This window comes from Rutilus rutilus (assembly GCF_951802725.1).
Source record: "Rutilus rutilus genome assembly, chromosome: 11".
Lineage (NCBI taxonomy): Eukaryota > Metazoa > Chordata > Actinopteri > Cypriniformes > Leuciscidae > Rutilus > Rutilus rutilus.
This window is the reverse complement of record NC_140216.1, coordinates 10,263,845-10,283,739: the sequence shown is the minus strand read 5'-3', so window position 1 is coordinate 10,283,739 and position 19,895 is coordinate 10,263,845. Positions and strand designations below refer to the sequence as shown.

Below are 19,895 nucleotides of genomic sequence, written 5' to 3'. Positions count from 1 at the left end.
TTTGCTAAGACATTCATGTTTATTCATTTGGCAGATGTTTTTATCCAAAGCGACTTGCAAATGAGGAGATAAGAGAAATCAGACAAATTAAAAGAGACAAATTCTTGAAACGGAGTACATATAAAACACCTTTTATTCATAAAAAGATTCAAAGCAGTCCCATACGACATATACACGTGTCTTTTCAAACAAAACAAAAAATCAATTGCAGGAAACTAATGTGCACAGTACCTGAACGGTATTAATATAAAATCCATGTTAAAGAGTTTGTTATTAAAGGCTGTCTATATGTAGCTCCCTGCACTCTTTTCCCAGTGCTCAGAAGCTTTTCCCTGGATTGGGCAGTGTATGTGACTCTCTCTCTCTGAACACAAATGTAACGAACATGTAGTCTAAATACGCACTAAAAAGCTGGTCACAGAGAGTTGACAGTGTAAAACCTATAAAATCTTCAGGATCCTCAAGATTATTAGTCTTCTTCCCCCTCTGACTCAGACTCTGTGGGAGAGAATTAAGAAATAATTCGATTGATTTACATTTCGTATGGCAGAGCTTATTTTTATCTAATATAATTCCTCACCTTCCTCCGCATTCTGAAGCCACTCCACAAATTTCTTCATTTGCTCCAGAAATATGCTTTTTCCTTTGGCAGCATGGGCGTCTTTATACCATTTCAAAATGGCCTCCTCACTAAGGACATCAGCTATGGATTGAGAAACAGATGTCATATCTTATATTACATGCCAATAATATATAATTGAATCACTGATCAGGTGGGACATGGGTACCTTTATAGAAGAGCACCACTATTTTGGAGAAGGATTTCATGAAGTGGATGTTGTCATAGCAGTACTCCTGAATCTTGAGCAGTAAGACCAGCTCTGATTGGCCCTGAGTACTGAACACAGCCAGGAGAGGTGCATAGTGCTATAGGAAAAACAGTAATGAATATGGAAATATTATATTATCCTACAGCTTTTGCTTTTTTCCCCCCTTTAAAAAAAACACAAAAAAAACAAAAACAAAACACAAAATGTAACTATATTAGTGCCCCCTTTAATGTAGTGGTCAGAAATTAAATGTATAACAAATAAAATTCATAGAAAAAAAATACATATATAATGTTTGTATATAAAAACAGTGGGTGTCATTCACTAACCGCGCATACACATACATTTGTGAGTGAAATCTACAAACAAATCATGATTCAATAAATCAACTTTCTTTCTAAAATTTTCTCAATTTACGAAAAATATGTAGGAACAACTTAAACCACGTGTTCACATGGAGATGGTTTGCATGTGTTTTATGCAAATTATTAACTTTTGCCATGGTTTCTCATTTAAAACAAGGTTAAGAACAAATGCACATATGCACATGTGCTTTTTTGTAAGAAGCTCTCCTGTGCATATAAACATGAATAATTCACAGTTATTAGTGAATGAGATCCATTGAATTTCAGACTGACAAAGTGGCTTGAGTAGCTCTACACTACATCAAAAATAAAAATCTGTCAACTTAAGATGTATGCTATAACCCGCTGCAACAGACTCTTCCAGTGTAGACAGCTTCATTGACTACGTTTACATGCAGCCAATAACCCGTTCAAAACCGGGATATTAGCAATAACCCGGTCGCGCACGGCCATGTAAACACCGGCAAAAACCCGGATATGCTCATATCCCGGTTTTTAAAAACCCGGATATTACCCCAGGGGTACCCCTTTTCTAACCCGAATATTTGGTCATGTAAACGCGTATCGGCATATCCCCATCAAAAGGAACATTGATTTGTGTTCTGCGCATGTTCTATTCGCAAGGAATCTTGGTCTTTTGAGTAGAGACGGCGCATAAAAAAACCCGCGTGCAGTATACCGGAAGTAAACAAGAAATAGAGGTTAACATGGCGAGACGCAGCACAGCAACACACTTTTGGAGCGAGAAGGAAAGCGCAAACAAAGGCGATCGCTATCTGCCCCGAACTATTCATTATCCGGGTGCTGCTGCTGTTGTTGTTGTCTTTGGATACAGGAAGAAGAATTGGAAATGACGCATATTGCGTCTTAAGGTTGTCCGTACGTCCAGACGCTAACCGTGCGTCGCCGTTTACATCGGGATATTCCCAACTGATTACAAATTCCATGTATACAGGAGTAACTCTCTCTGCTCACGCATGTAAACGGGTTATTCCGAATGTTTCAGAAACCCAAATAGTGACCCTAACCCGACCATAACCCGGATATTGGCTGCATGTAAACGTAGTCATTGATTATAACCGAAGCTATTAAGTAGTAAGCATTCAAAAAAAGTGCAGACATAGTGTAAGAATTAATTCAATAACTAAAAAGATGGAGTATAGCTACAAAACTCACTCGCATTTGAATGATCATTTAATTGCAATGTGTGTGTAGATATGAGCAGTACAAATAACAGTGTGGCATTAGAAAGTCAGTGTTGATACTGTGCCTTCAGGTGTTTGAGGGCCTGCTCGGTGACCAGCTCCTCTTTCTTGTTCCATTCAACATCATTCATGAGGCAAGTCCACAGTAAGCCAATCACAGCCTGCTCCTGAAGATCATTCTTTTTCATTTCCTCTTTCACATACACCACCATCTGTACACAATTCACGACAGAACATACGGAACATTTTAGAGGATCTATTATACTTTTTAACATTGAAAAATTTCTTTAATGTGTGATGTCGCTGTCGAGCATGAAAAAGGTCTGCAAAGCCCCTCCCCCTTGCTAACGATACTTTTGGGAAACGCACCACAGAGCAATACTGACAGACTGGAAAGAGAGGTGCTGCAACAATGTAAATTATGTGAAAAATAAGGTGTTTTATTGAACAGTAAAGCATGAAAACCTATTCTAGTAGACGGTAGACCCCAAAAACAAAATCAAGACTTTGTAAAAGAGCATAATATGGCCTATTTAAGTTTTTGTACGCCCCTTGATGTCCAATAAACTTCTAGGTCCTGAAGCCAATTCAGTTGAGAAGCTGACTGATCTATAACGTTTAATGTGTGTGAATGGGAGAAGCAGGATGCACCTCTCTGATGGGACACTGTTGAGACAGGCGCTCCTGCAGCTCTTTCTGAAGTTCCTTGCGTGTGCCCAGAGACTGTTGGACACGCAGGAATTCTGACAGCTCTTTCAATCCTGCGTCAGTGAAGTACTTTGAGAAGTGCTCCACATTCTGCTTATTGGCAGGGAAGAGTTCCTGGAGTCAGAGCAGATTACACAATTAGATTAATTACAGGAGGAACTAGGAGGAACCTTTAACCTACTAAGACTCAAAGACTCAAAGGTGTGTCATTATTCCAATGTTAAAATACTTTCTCATTTCCCAGCTTGATATCAATGGAAGTTGAGGGAAGTGATTGAGAAAACATGTTTGAAAACCGTTGTTGTTTTTAATATTCTGTTTGGTGGCACATAAATGATACACTTTTAAGCATCAGCACTGTGGTAAACAAAATCTTGAGAGTTTAAACCCACCAAACTTTTTAAAATACTACCGTTTAAAAGTTTGGGGTGAGTGAGATCTTTTGATACACAATATTTTTATTTAAAATAAATGCTTTAAATGCAAAAACTTTATATTCATCAAAGAATCCTGAAAGAAATGATAAATTTCCACAAAAATATTAAGCAGCACTTTCTCTTTGAGAAGAAATGGTTTCTTGTGCAGCAAATCAGCATGCTAGAAAGATTTCTGAAGGATCATGTGACACTGAAGACTGGAGTAATGATGCTGAAAATTACAAAAGATTCATTTTAAACAGTAATAATATTTCAGAATATTACGGTTTACTGTAGTTTGGATTAAAGGGTGGTTGAATATGATTTCACTTTTCTAACTTTAGTTAGTGTGTAATGTTGCTGTTTGAGCATAAACATCTGCAAAGTTACAAGGCTCAAAGTTCAAAGCAAAGGGAGATATTTGCTTTTAAAGAAATCGCTTTTTAAGGACTACAACAAATGGTTGGTAGGGACTACACAAGCTTCCTCCCGGATTAGTGACATCACTAACCCTAAAATTTACATAAACCCACCCCTGGGAACACGATTTATAGATTATCAAGACAGAATGCTAATCAATGATTAAAAGAGAATTACACATAAGCTACATAAATTCATCAACTAACCATTCAGAAATGTTGTCACTTCTTGAGTCTCTCCATCTTTCTGACTTCGGTTTGAACATAAAAGGCTAAAAGTTTTTGAAATTTTCAGTGCATGTCTGTGAGGGCAAGCTCTTGAAGCTCCGCCCCCTGTGCCGGGAGCAGCAGCTCATTTGCATTTATGGGAACAGACACAAAACGGTGCGTTTTTGCTCACCCTCAAAAAGTGACAACTTTAACATGCTATATAAAAATATCTGTGGGGTATTTTGAGCGAAAACTTCACATACACACTCTGGGGACATCAAAGACTTATTTTACATCTTGTGAAAAGGGTATTATACCACCCCTTTAAATAAATACAGCCTTGGGGAGCAGAAAACACTTCTAACATAAAAAAAAAAAAAATTACCATCCCCCAAAATTTTAAAGCTAGTGTGTGTGTTTACTACCTGTGATTGAATACCAAAACCTTTGCTTTACAGAAATCTGCATGGATTTTTGTTGTACTGTGCGCATCAAGGTCATGAGTGAGTTTAGAGGTGTTAAGGCTCATGTCAGCCAGGTGATGAACGTCTCCATGGAAACAATTTATCTGCATAATGGTTCATTATCCCCTTAATAATTTTCAGAGGTTAATGAATTCAGAATCAAAACTGATGAGAGAAACAGATGAGCAGCAAGCATCATACCAGGAGTTTCTTATCCAGGTTGGCTTTTCTAAGGGCAGATGTCACAGCATTAGCATCCTTCTCGGCAATCCAAGCTTTAAACATCTTCACCGCAAAAGAGGCTGATATTCCTACAAACCAGAGAGTGGGGGGAAAAAGCAGACTCCATAATACATTTTTTAAATAGTCACATGAAGAATTTGCAAATCAATACGGAATTCTCTTTAAAGGAACACTCCGACTTTTTGGGACTTTAGCTTATTCACAGTATCCCCCAGAGTTAGATAAGTCCATACATACCTTTTTCATTTCTGTGCGTTCTGTAAGTGTTATTTGACGCACCCACCGCTAGCCTAGCTTAGCACAAAGACTGGATGTAAATGGATAATGGTAGCATACTAATCCCAATAAGTGACAAAATAATGCAAACATTTTCCTATTTACATGTGATCTGTATAGTCACAGCATGTACAAATAACAAGGCTATATGAGACAGAGACCATTTTTAATCGTATAAATACTGGGAACTATATTCTCACTAGGCGTAGGAGCACAGCTACTTGGGCGGAGTGGCTACTTGGGCGGAGTGGCTACTTGGGCGGAGTGATTAGCACAGCACACGAGACGCCCTGTTGATGGTTCCGTAAACAAAACAAACGTGACAGACTAGCTAGTAGCGAACGCGACTCGTGATCATGGCTGACTTGGAGGAATTGTCAGAGGAATTTTACTGTGTATCAAACCAAGATCCAGAACCATAATAGTTTTGAGCCAGAATACACAGACGAGGAGTTACAAACTTTGGAAGCTGTAAGACAAGATGCCGAACAGATTGATGTCGAAGGGAGAATCAGAACGAACACGGACTGGTGGTGTAAATGTGGAACATGCCAACCTATGCCGACAGAAACCGAGTGCCTTTGTTGTAATGAATGGGACCGGGTATTGCCATCAATGTCAAGGCTTGATGAGTGATGACAATCAAAATATTTGCGTCACTACCACGGAAGATTAACTGGAAGAAACGCCCCATGCCGAGTGAACCTAATGGTCAGCTGTCCACCAAGTAAGTGATTTTTTTGTTATAATGATCATTCATAGTACAGTGATAATAACAATAAAGGGGATACACGGAGCCTCTATTCACGTAATAGTGTCACTACTAAGGTTACATTACATTAGCATGGCACTGTTACAGTATGGCTAATGTTAGTCATCTCAAAACATAACGGAACACTTACCGCAGCAACAGGTGATTCAATTTGTCCTGTCTTTATTATCGATGGGATGGCTGTATCCTTTAGCACACGTTTCATGGTCCGTGTGGCAACTTGCATTTTTTTCAAAATAGTCGTCTATAGTAAAATGTTCAGAGCAAATGAAATACTTATTGATGCTGTTTACAGGTGTGTTTGGATCTATACCCAGAACAAGTAGCCATCGATTCATCAGGTCAGCGTTTTTGGTTGGAATTCTATGAAACATCATAGTATTACCTGGTCTCCCCTGTTTATTGTCACAGCTCTTTACAATACAGCGAACACCCATGATTGTAAACTATAAATTTACTATCTAGTAATTGCTGACTCTATTACTCCAACTCTGAGCGAACTCTCTGCTCCTCACCACAGGGCGTCTCGTGTGCTGCGCTAATCACTCCGCCCAAGTAGCTGTGCTTATACGCCTAGTGAGAATATAGTTCCCAGTATTTATACGATTAAAAATGGTCTCTGTCTCATATATCCTTGTTATTTGTACACACTGTGACTATACAGATCACAACATGTAAATAGGAAAATGTTTGCATTATTTTGTCACTTATTGGGATTAGTAAGCTACCATTATCCATTTACATCCAGTCTTTGTGCTAAGCTAGGCTAGCGGTGGGTGCGTCAAATAACACTTACAGAACGCACAGAAATGAAAAAGGTATGTATGGACTTATCTAACTCTGGGGGATACTGTGAATAAGCTAAAGTCCCAAAAAGTCAGAGTGTTCCTTTAAGAGGAAGAAGACAAAAGCACAAACCTTCTTTGACAAGGTTATCACTGAAGAGGCTGGTGAGGATAGGTGGGGGCAGTGTGCCGTTGGCCAACAGGACGCCTGTTAGCATGGCTAGTTTGGTCTGCTCAGACTCAGTGAAGGCCTTCAGGAAGAGAAGCAGCTATGCAGGGATAAGAAATATGAATGAAAACATACTGCATATCAGCCTATTTGGCCTGCAGCAATACCATGACTATTAAACTACATTGGCATCATGTTTGTTAGTCCTACCGTGGTTTATTTTTCACATGCGAGACAACATCCTCTACAGTCAAACACATTACTGATAATAGTTACCTTTTTGATTTCCTCTTCAAAGGTCTTCTCCAGATATTTGTACCTTCTGATAAGTTTATTAAACACCTGTATATAGACATAATCATCCATCAGTAATAGCAGTTTTTGAAGCATTCATTTAAAGCGGCATTCAGTAACTTCGGGATTTCTTCTCGCTGTAAAGTTGCAAGTGCGTATTTTCCGCTCACGGGCACCAGGGGGGTGCGAAACGACCACCATTCAACCCGAAATAAGTAATATAACCATTCCAATGACTCCGAAGCTGCTCAGTTAAGGTAAAAAAAAGTTACTTAGTTCACCTTTAATACATTTATGTATAATAATAATATAATTATATTTAATAAAAATTATAAATATTATAAAAATGTTTTATGTATGCATGTATTACTGTGCAAATGAATATTTTATCTAAAACTATTATTGCAGTGGTATTTGATATAATATTGTATTTTTGATATTTTATATAATTTTACATATCATCAACAACAACAAATTAAAAAATATTTATGTGAAATTACACACACACACACAACAATTATTAATTTTTTTTTTATTGTTGTATTTGATGACAATTAAAATCGCAAAATTAATTTTATAATTTTATATTATTTTTTATTTTAAATATTATTATTATTATTATTAATTATTATTATTATTATTATTATTATCAACAACAATTCAATTACAAATTATATTTATGTAAAATTATAATTGTATATAAATATTGTAAAGTATTATTGTTAATAATATTATTGTTAATAATAATATTATTATTATTATTATATACAATTTATATACATATAACATAATATTCACATGATAAAAATTATGTTTTATTATTGTTGTATTTGATATGTTATGTATTTTATGTTTTATATAATAATAATAATAATAATAATAATAATTATTATTATTATTATTATTATTATTATTATTATTATATTAAATTAATCATTTATTTAAATTGATTAACATCCCTACCCTATACTTATACCAAAATAAAATTTGATTCCTCATGATATGACCCCTTCACGGACGAAAACGCTGGAAACAAGAACACACTTTCAAGCTCACAGTGGTAGATGACGGAGAGACATTGTAATCCAAGGGATTAAAATGAAATGACAGTATAAATGGTATACTGGTTCGACCAAGGGGATTTGGGGACTAAGTACATCTAATACAATTTTGAAACAGGATTCCCCGCCTCCCTGCCACCTTGGTATCGGCTGCTCATTTTTCATATACAAAAATGGAAAAAAGCATCTCACTGAACACAGTAAAGAGGGGTGTTCACCTGAGCATAGCTGCGAACAGCAGTGTGGTTTTCCTCCGCTTTGAACACACAGTGCTCCGTCACCTTGGTCTTGTCCACATCGTCAATGCGCGTTCCCCCGGGAGCTGAGACAGGGAAAGTGATGTTACAGGTTAATGCTGTAAATCCTTTGAGAACACAGCGCAGTCATTGTTAACCCCTACTGAGAAAATGTCACTGCCTACTGCACACTTATAATTGAAAATAATTGCTAGAATGCATGAATCATCCTGTATCATGTGCTACAATTGCAATGTTTACAGTTTTGTTCATTAAGTATAATGTACATTATACTGTACAGCTTTATTTATAGAGGGAGTGATGTAGTGTAGATTAAGTTCAGCATTAGCTGCTGTAGTACAGAGTGGATGCATTTCAAAATCATTTAATCAAATTAGGAAAGAAATTTAATCACAACATTGCGTCCACTCCAAAATAGAACATGGTTTTTCAATGGGCTCTGCACACAAAACAATGCGTCCTTTCTTGCGAATGCAATGTTCTCTGAAAAACGCAAAAGTATTAACCCGGACACCTGTGGATTAGACCATAAGGCATTGCACACAAAACAAAGGACGCAATGCCTTATGGTCTAATCCACAGGTGTCCGGGCTAAAACCACAAACTAGTTAACTTCAGATCCCCTTGAGAGATTTGCTACGGATTACAGTGTTGATCCACTGATCCATTGATTGGTCAATGTTTTACTTCCCATCTAACCATATTAAAAAGTACACTAAACTTGCTCTTGTCTGGAGCAACAAATGAGACTTGTAGAACAAAAAAAAAAAAAGTATTGTTTTGGGTTCGCTCGCTCAGTGCTTTTGCAAGCCAATACAAAGTATCTTTGGAGAAGGCAAACGTTTTGCGAGCGAACGTAAAGGCATTGAAATATAATTTTTTGGATCACCAGTTCTATTTGCAAAAGCACGTTCCCTCGAGAAACTCCGCAAATGTGAGAAGTGTCTCAGGGTAAGGCTGTTTTGAAAAATAAATATAGTTTTTATGTGTCCCTTTAGGAGTTCTGTACTTACTTACTTACTTAGCAGAAGGGATAAATATAAAAAAATATTTTTTACATTTACATATCAACTTGAAAGTAGTACAATTATCACAAATGCATAATATATCCCTCTCTATTTTCACAGAGTTCAATCAGTTTTTGTTAAGGACTTATAAGGGCAAAGGTGACGTGAAACAGGAAGTCTAGTGATACGTAACAGAGGATTTGGACTTAATCTCTATTTTAACAGAGTTAAAGGCAGCCTTCTGCTCATCAGAGCTCTATACCATAGATGGAGTAATCTGACTTCTGACTGGATGCTTGACCAGGCTGCTCTCCATCCTCTCTCGTGTGCCCTCACTGCTCTGTAGGCTTTATATAGAGCCAGAGTAAACCTTTTAGCTGTAATTGGGTTGAAAGAGACAGTCCCTTCCTGGAGACATCTATGTCAGTGCCTGAAACTGAACTAATTCTATACGGACTGAACAGAATGCATGTAGTGTTTGAGAGGAAGAATGTAAACTCACTGAATTGAAGCTCTTCTCGCACAGAGGATTCCCCTGTATAGCAGGGTTATTAAAGTCACCAGAAACTAACACTAAATCCATCAAATAAAAAATTGTTGCTATAAATAAAATAAACATTTAACTGAAAATGTTAGTGTTTATTGACCTTGGATGCACATAAACCTATTGTAGGAGAACTGCAAAATTAAGAACCTCTAAAACAGCATAATAGGGGCACTTTAAAGTTAAATTGCTATAATCTAATTACGTGCTGTGTGAACTGCCAGCATATGTGCTTCACAACCCCTTTACATGCATACAATTATAACACATTCAACCTCGAAAAAATCCTATAATATGCCTTCATGCTGTTCTCTACACTGGCTTCCCATATCTGCTCGAACCAAACTCAACACTCTGCTTCTGTCCCACAGAGAAGCCGCCCACTCACTCTCTCAGCCTGCTTATGTGCAAACGATCTGAAGATTTCCACCCGGCTGTGACAGCTCCTAGGAGACAACTAAGACAGGGTAAAATCCTGTTGTGTATTCCCTGCTGTCCTCATCTTTAACCATCAATGTGATTTGTACGTTGATGGGCTGGAGGCACTTCATTATAAACACTTTGATTCAAAGATGTGCTGCGAGTGAGCTAGTGACCTCTTATTCGGTTAATCTGCTAAAGACGGTAGTGTCTTTGTATCAGCTAACAGCTCAAAGGATGGCTCAGTCGGAACTATTCTCTAGAAGTGAACACCAAGCAATTTTCTGTCCTTTACGATTGTTGCTTATCAGATTGTACAATATGACACCAGTCACATCTTGGGTAAAAGGCAAGGCATCAATGGTCTTTTATGCCAAACTAATTTATACGTGACGCAAAAGTAATGTCAGCGAGTGATTCATGTCACATATGAGTGCCATTTTGCATTATGACAAATTAAATGAATCCCGAAAAATGTCTCAAAATGCATATTTACATGCAAAATTGCATACACAATAAAAAACCTAAAACAAAAATGGGATGATGGGTCCGACAATAACGTGTATATGGGACGACAACAGCAACAGGCTAACATGTTCTCAGGATCTGAATGCTAAGTAATGAGCTTCCAAATCAGAGACTTGGTGTAACAGGTGTAATTAGATTATTGGCCATACTTTGAAGAACACTGTAGAATTCTATCATAAGGATGTTTCCATGGGCCCTGGGACAGAGACATTAAAGAGTAAGAGTAGTAAGACTGGAAGAAAAATTAATCGAAAAAAATCCTAAAGCTCAATATGACGCTTTTAAAATGGATCCTATATTTCAAGAGCTTTTTGCCTTTTGTTGAGTTTAAAGTTAAGATATTGTCTATTGACCTTATTCATTTTTTGAATAGTTAAGACTAGCTCATTCAAGTCAGAGTCCAAATGCTCCTAAAAAATTTGGTCTCGTCTGGTCTCAAGTACTACAACATTGCCATATTGTGATACATCCGAGTGAAACGGAGTATTGAAAAGGAAAAATCGAGTTATGACATTTTGATCACATCTTTTTTTAAAAGTAAATATATGCAAAGATGAGTTGTTCACAATAAGATCAATACCGCATTTAAGTGAACACATAGGGTGAATTTTCATTTCATGCCAACTTTAAATACTCATACGCGCATAAGCTGGACCAGCCTGAAAAACCAAAACATTCTTTAGCATTTGAACTAAAGAAACAAAAAATTACAATACCATTACTGTTACATTTTATTGCCAGTTTGAAATATCATTGAAACGTAATCATGGCAGTTTAGGAGATTATTAAATGCATCTCTGTATGAAGATGGTATACTTAAAATCATCTGTAATGGGGTATCACCAAAGTCATGACTCTGAAATTGGATCTACAAAACAATAACTATGCAATATTAAAGTCAGCACGAAACAGAACTGATAAGTGATAATTGAAGTGATAACTGAAAAGTGATCGTTTTTTTCTTCCCTATTGTAACGTATAGCTGAGTGAAACGGCTTCTCAAAGAAGAAAAAAAAAAATGTAGGGCTGGGCTTGAATTTGATTGGATCGTTAGATGGTTGTGGTTTGCTATTACTGTGATGTCATGTGAGTGACAAGCTTTTGGACCTTCTCACCAAGCATGCTCCCAGCGATGAGGATGTCAAACAGGGTGTCGGCATAGCGACGGTAGTCTAGTCTCGACCCATTGACATCCAGAAACTTGGCTACAGCATCAAGATCACCACCTGCTTCGTTGAGGCCTTGAACAATTGTGTCTCGGAAAACCGTAGGCTCAAACTTCTCCTTTTCATCTGGAAGAGAGAAAACACAAGAAAGCCAGGGTTACCACTGCAGAGATTCAGGATACACAGTACCCTTATAGATATAGAATATAATGATGTAATTGATTTTGAGTTGATCCTTCATTTGTATTCATCTGTAAAGAACACTTGAAAACTAAGCAGGGGGTCACACTCAAAAATATGCAAGCCGCACTCATACCTTAACTTATGTAAATGAGTTCCCTTGCCTCACTGCTGGCTAGGGATTCTGATTATAGTACACGCTAAAGAACATGTTGAGTGTCTTCCTGTGAGATCTCACATTTGAAGAGCCAGTCACACCTACAACGCAAGCCAGTGAAGCATAACACTAATGCCCTGTTGAAAACGCCCTCACATTTGTCAGTCAAAAGCTATTAAGTAACGCTCCTAAGCTGTCCGCAATTTCTAACGGTGTTCACCTTTCACTCAAATACACCTACATGGAAGATTCAATTTAGAATTGTATAGCAAATACTGTACAATTTCTTCCTATGTTAAATAATTAAGTGTGAATTTTTAATTTAAGATCTAAAACTTTACCAATTTTGTTTAAAGTTCAAGTTCGGTATTTTACACTTAAAGCCCTGTTTACAGATCGTTTCTGATGAAATAGAACGGTTAAGATTAAAATTTGGACACATGCTGCTGTCCCGAGAATTTTAGGTTTTATTTCTTCTGCTTCTTCTGTGTATTCAATGAAATGCCAGCGGTTTGCTTGCAATTGGCAAAGGTGCATTATCGCCACCAACTGGGCTGGAGTGTCTATTATTCAAGCTCTCAACGGAAGAATGTACGGGTGTGAGACGTTTGGAAAAATAGATCCACAGTTTTACAACGAATGGTAAAACACCTGTTGTAAAGCATCTTTTGCAGCGATTTTTGTGAGAGCATATCAGTGAACACCCCTGACCACTCTGTGATTTTCACGTCTTTGTAAACGAAAGTTTAATGCGTTTTATGAAGGATTGTTCCAGTGCACCTATACACCCATTCTAGAGGTTTTGGGGAAAGCGAAAGAAACCTAAAATTCTCGGGACAGCAGCATGTGTCCAAATTTTAATCTTAACCGTTCTATTTAATCAGAAATGATCTGTAAACAGGGCTTTAAGTGTAAAATACCGAACTTACCCTTTAACCATACACTACCATTCAAAAGTTTGGGGTCAGTAAGATTTATTTATTTTTTTACCTAATACTTCTATTCAGCATGGATGCATTGTAATTATCAAAAGTGGCAGTAAGGAAATTTACAATGTTACAAAATATTTCTATTTTAAATTAATGTTTTTAACTTATTCAAAGAATCCTGAAAAACAAAAACAAAACAAGAAACAGGAATCACATCAACTGTAGAATTATTTCATATTATTTCACAATATTACTGTTTGTACTGTATTTTTATCAAATAAATGCAGCCTTGGTGATCATAAAAAAACATCTTACCAACCCCAAACTTTTGAACAGTACTGCATGTTATGTTTAAATGGAAGAGGAAGAGGATGGCAAATCAAGACTAAGAAAAAAACAGGTATGACCAGCTTTTCAGGGGTCTCCGTCCACTTGCACCAGGGTTCGGATGGCAGCATTCACACTTATTCAAACGAACCGAACTAACAGAGCAATGGTTTTCGTTTTAATCGAACCAAATATGGCAAGTGTGAACACACTTAGAGGACTCAAGTGTGAAAATACCCTAAAATAGCTAAATGAGTCATGACAGGGTCTGCACTGTTCTCAGTACTATTGTATGAGACACGAAGTACACAGTAGAACACAAACAAGCTATTAATGGAACATGAATTGAGACCCTGCATTGCTGAGTGAGCGTCTGCAACACTCAGTACAGTACCCTTTACCTCAGTACAGATAAAATGTTGTTGGGAAAATTCCGGTTCGCGTGGCTACGCAGACGCGACAACAAATTTCTGTATTATACATTTTTAAGGCCAGACGAGTAGTTTATTGAGGGTTGATTTGTAAAGGACTACACGCCCGCGCACTGTATTCAAACGCGCATACCTTTGGACTGAACATATAGTGCGTTTTCGCGGGTTTGCGTTTTTGAGGTTTGCACAGAGATAACGGATAATCGTTTGAACCTTCGAACCTATTTCAGGGAGTGCGTCCTCGAGACACCAGGCACTGTTTTGTGCGGATGGGCGGCCGGAGCGCGTTAAGGGTTTTCCTGTTAGAACGGTGTTGTGTTAGCGGCCCCTAAGTTAATAACTAATGATCTTCGCTTTATCCTAGAGCTGTTGTAAAGCCTAAACAATCTGTTACGGTAATTACCTATTATCACGGTAAAGCTGCTTTGAAACAATCCATATTGTTAAAAGCGCTATATAAATGAGGTTGACTTGACTTGACTACAGTGTGTGTGTGTGTGTGTTTCTGTATGTGTACGAATATTAAAAACAATCATTGTACACTTGCCCCACAAACTTTCATTGTAAGCGCATAACTGTCAACATGTTTTTCTTTGTTATTATAAATTAAAATGATTTTCTGTGGTAATCAACATATGCCACATGTATTTGACCTAGGTCAAAGAGGAAGAATGTGAAATATTGGGATAAAAAGTGACTCACCCCTTTTCCGGGTCTTAAACCGCTGGCCTGTAAGCACTGGCTTCTGTTGCTTACCGGTATTCATAAAAGTCCTTCACAAACAGGAAGACAAAATACATTCAAATCAGCAACAAAAACATAGATGACCCATTTTGTGTGCTATGGTAGATCCATTATTGAAAAAGCCAGATGCCCCACAAAACAAAACAATGAAACAACTCCTGACGCATCTTCCCACACTACACCCTCCCATCATCACACACCTTGTTTATATAGTGCACTGTACTAGGTGGAAAAAAGCTAGCGATCCAAAGCTCATCAGCTGAGAGGTCCTCTCCAGTGCGCTGCGAGTGCTCCAGCAGAAAGCGAGTGCACCAGCAACAAGCCTTTCGCTGCCCTGTTCTAAATATAGAGGGGCTCATCCCCGACAGTGTAAACTTCAGTCACCCAAGCCTGGGACACGTGTCGTATTACAGCAAGGACATGTCTGATCACCGCTTACAGCCCTGTGTTTGTGTGTGTACACAAGCAAACTCGCAAAGTATACACATGTGCAAACATATACACAAACAAAAATCATCATTTTCCATTAGCTGACTCAACAACCTTTTGACACTCAAACTATGCAGATCTACAAAACAATGTGGGGTAAATAAAGGCGCTTGTTATTAGCTCTGAATTACTAGTGCATTATCAGCAAAAAAAATTTATAAATAATAATAATTCCTTGATGTTATCATCCAGTTATGACATTTTAATTCAACATATGAACATTTGTCTAAATAAACCATATGCATGGATGAATTGTTCACAACAAGATCTATGTCCTGCATTTAAAAAAAAAAATTGTGATGTACTGAACATTGTTATTGCAAATTCTGCTGATATGAATATTTCACCATGGTATAGTGGACCAAGGTAGTGAAGGTATGAATTGCGAGAATGATTTGTGATGGTCTTAGAAACATTAGTTACATTGGATATAATATAAAACTGATTTATAACCTAATTAATATTAGTTATTGTAAACATACACTCACCTAAAGGATTATTAGGAACACCTGTTAAATTTCTCATTAATGCAATTATCTAATCAACCAATCACATGGCAGTTGCTTCAATGCATTTAGGGGTGTGGTCCTGGTCAAGACAATCTCCTGAACTCCAAACTGAATGTCAGAATGGGAAAGAAAGGTGATTTAAGCAATTTTGAGCGTGGCATGGTTGTTGGTGCCAGACGGGCCGGTCTGAGTATTTCACAATCTGCTCAGTTACTGGGATTTTCACGCACAGCCATTTCTAGGGTTTCTACATTCAGATGGTAGAGTCAGAATTTGGCGTAAACAGAATGAGAACATGGATCCATCATGCCTTGTTACCACTGTGCAGGCTGGTGGTGGTGGTGTAATGGTGTGGGGGATGTTTTCTTGGCACACTTTAGGCCCCTTAGTGCCAACTGGGCATCGTTTAAATGCCACGGCCTACCTGAGCATTGTTTCTGACCATGTCCATCCCTTTATGACCACCATGTACCCATCCTCTGATGGCTACTTCCAGCAGGATAATGCACCATGTCACAAAGCTCGAATCATTTCAAATTGGTTTCTTGAACATGACAATGAGTTCACTGTACTAAAATGGCCCCCACAGTCACCAGATCTCAACCCAATAGAGCATCTTTGGGATGTGGTGGAACGGGAGCTTCGTGCCCTGGATGTGCATCCCACAAATCTCCATCAACTGCAAGATGCTATCCTATCAATATGGGACAACATTTCTAAAGAATGCTTTCAGCACCTTGTTGAATCGATGCCACGTAGAATTAAGGCAGTTCTGAAGGCGAAAGGGGGTCAAACACAGTATTAGTATGGTGTTCCTAATAATCCTTTAGGTGAGTGTATATTAAGTATAATAAGGTTTCATTTTGATATTCTGTTTAAAAAAAAAAAGGTCTTTAAATAAACTACCATTCAAAAGTTTGGGGTAAGTAATCATTTTTTGGAAGAAATTAATACTTATTCAGCAAGGATGCATTCAATTGATTACAGGTGTCACTAAAGACTAACTACAAATGTTACAATATTTTTAAAATAAATGTGGTTCATTTGAACTTTCTATTCATCAAAGAATCCTGAATTAAAATGCATCACATTTCCACAAAAATATTAAGCAGCACAACTGTTTTCAACATTGATAATAAGATATGTTTCTTGAGCACCAAATCAGCATGTTAAATAAATATAAAAATAAATGCAGCCTTTACCGGCCCCAAACTTTTGAATGGTAGTGTAAATGTATTACCACCTTACACATTTAAAAATAAAAAAAATAAAATAAAAGCATCTAGAGTTAAGTTTTCCCAACAAAGTTAATGCTTCAGAACCAAATGTGTATTTTATAGGCTAATCAAACATTTAAATAATATATTTTGTAGATATGAAAGGTTGTGCCAAATTAAACAGAAATAAATGTTTCTCTCATTATACTACAGAACGAATACTCTTGAATAAATACTGCAGCTGCATGAATTCACAGTGATTTTTCATTGAAATCCGAACAATTGTTTTTAAACAGCATTGTGCACCATAGCTCATTGTTTTTTCTAACATTGAGTCCATTCACGCTGCACTGAACAATATGTACTCATCAAGTGCAAGTCCCGTGTGATTTATAAATGATATCAACAACCACGCTCACCAGGGATGAGCCCACAAAGGGGACGATTTAGCTGATTGTCACCCAACCAAGCTTAATTCATTACAACAGACAACGCAGTAAACTGCACCTAGATCAGCTCAAGAAACTCCTCCCTGGACCAGTTAGTACTGGTGTCAATGGAAAACTAGAAACACAGTGAGCAACTCTGGAGAGGAAGAGTTTGAGTCAGAGTCTGGTCTTTGATGGTTTCTGTTATTTCACTAGCTTTCTATATAATAAGTGACATTCCTATAAAACAAATTAAAGTAGGGACAAATATCACATTGCACCTGGCGACCACAAAAAGATGTTCATGCAGACTTGTGTGTTGACATACAGCTGAATGTTTATGTTCCATTCCATGACACACACTCTTTAGTTAGTGTCGTCGGTCCCAATTTATAAGTACTCCAGTGCCAAGAATAACACAGGCTATAACATTCCTGGAAGATAATGCAACCTGGTTTCAAAGTCAGAATGAGGTGCTAGGACAAAGCACAGGACCGAAGCTTTGATAGGATATAAATATTATATACTGTAAATATTACTATAAATATTGCAAAATACCAATCAGACCATGAATTGTTTCATGGGCATTCATATTTTAAAAGATTATATTATATAAATATAAATAAATAAATAAATAAATAAATAAATAAATATATATATATATATATATATATATATATATATATATATATATATTTTGACAACTGAGATCAACAATCAGAGTAAAGTATTCCAGAAAGCTGTGTTATATAGGCAGTGTTGTGGAGTAGGCCTAACTAGTTACATGTAAAGGTAAACTAGTTACATCATGTAATTTAATTATAAGATAAATGTAACTGTAATCCGTTACAATTACTGAGAAAAAAATTATTAATTAAATAACAGTTGCTTATGAAAATGTTAACGATTACAAAGGGGGTTACATCTGATTATTTTCTGTAAAAAGCTAGGATATGTTGAATGATATTAATTTGTTTCTTTGCCATTTAAAGGCCGTATATAGCAATGCTATTCTGATGCTTTTGATTGGTTCTCTTGTTTAAATTTGCAGCGCACCATGTCTGCCAAGGACACATGCTTATTCGATAACTGTTTTATTTCCTATTTGGGCTTATGTGTATGCTTTATTTTTTTAAGAGTAACTGTTTATTCCAAGGGATTGTTAGATGCCAGTGTTTCCTGTCATTGCTATGTTAAATCTGTATTTAACCTCAGAATGATCTCAAAGTAAAAAGAGGTGCTAAAGTCTGATTGTGTGGTGGCTGTGCTTTAAAATGTAATTATTATAATCTAAATTCAAGTGATGAAGGATTTTGAAAGTCTGACAGTAATCAGTGTCGAGTACTACTGTAAGGTAACCCTGCCTGGTAAATGCTTGCAAATGATTAACAAGTTGAAAACATTCATTAGAAATTTAGAAAAGTAATCATTACTTTACGTTACATTACTTTAATAAAGTAATTGAAATTTACTAAATTACATTTTAAATAGGGTAACTTAATCTGTAACCCATTACATTTCCAAAGTAACCTTCCCAACACTGTATATAGGCTATTAATTACTTTATTATAATTATTATAAAGTGGGTAACCCCTTCAAAATAGATCACTGTCTGAGACGGAGACAGTGGCAGAAATCATTTTTAGACATGTTTGATGCACTGAAATGACAGAAGAGTTTTGTTGTGCGCTCGTGTCAAGCACAATATAATTAGGTCAAGCTGTCGACTTCAGATTTAATGCACTTGTTTCACTGCTGGTACATATGCATCACATACAGTTCTTTAGATTTACCAATGAAGATATACATCCTCGGATTATACAGGCAAGTGCTTTAAAAACCAAAGCTCAGAAGCTTGCTGCTCAGACGAAGCTCGGGAGAATGAGGCACGAATCAGACTTGTTCTCATATTTATGCTAATTGTAACATGTTGCATTTTAACATTCCATCATGTGATTGCACTTACCTGTCTGTGATTCTGCCTGGTGTGGTGGTGATGATGTCGAGTCGAGCACAGCTTCACGCAGTATCTCACGCGCTTGTTTGAGCGAGCAAGTTAAGTACAGATGGACTGATCTACTCCTGACAGGGGTAGATTGCACGACATAAAGTACTAATGCAATTAATAATAAAAACATTTTGAATAAAAAAAGTAACAACGTTTATTTTCAATAAATATTTTAATGATATTGATGTTTATATGCTAAAATGTTCATTATGATTAGTTCACATCGTGTCACTCGGATATCCATCCCCCCTCCTTTTAATCTCCATCGTGGTATGATCCGATGATTTTTTTTTCTCTTTTTTTACATTTGCGTATTATATTATAAAGTCTGTGTTCA

At 36.9% G+C, this 19,895-nt stretch overlaps 1 protein-coding gene across 2 annotated transcripts; it reads right to left on the bottom strand.

The window, feature by feature from the left end:
• Positions 1-115: 115 nt before the first annotated feature.
• On the bottom strand, positions 116-19,595 carry bzw2 (basic leucine zipper and W2 domains 2). 2 transcript variants are annotated; one of them, XM_084423803.1, is made up of 12 exons: positions 19,517-19,595; positions 14,866-14,936; positions 12,089-12,265; positions 8,436-8,539; positions 7,139-7,204; positions 6,827-6,962; positions 4,819-4,928; positions 3,052-3,222; positions 2,466-2,612; positions 789-927; positions 581-703; positions 116-498 (listed from the first exon to the last, which is right to left on the bottom strand). In XM_084423803.1, the coding sequence occupies exons 2-12, from the start codon at positions 14,927-14,929 to the stop codon at positions 470-472; spliced, it is 1,266 nt and encodes a 421-aa protein (XP_084279929.1). In that variant the 5' UTR covers positions 14,930-14,936; positions 19,517-19,595; the 3' UTR covers positions 116-469. The 2 variants fall into 2 exon arrangements, with proteins under 2 accessions (XP_084279929.1, XP_084279930.1); XM_084423804.1 differs by lacking the exon at positions 19,517-19,595 and adding an exon at positions 15,108-15,248.
• Between the last annotated feature and the right edge of the window lie 300 nt (positions 19,596-19,895).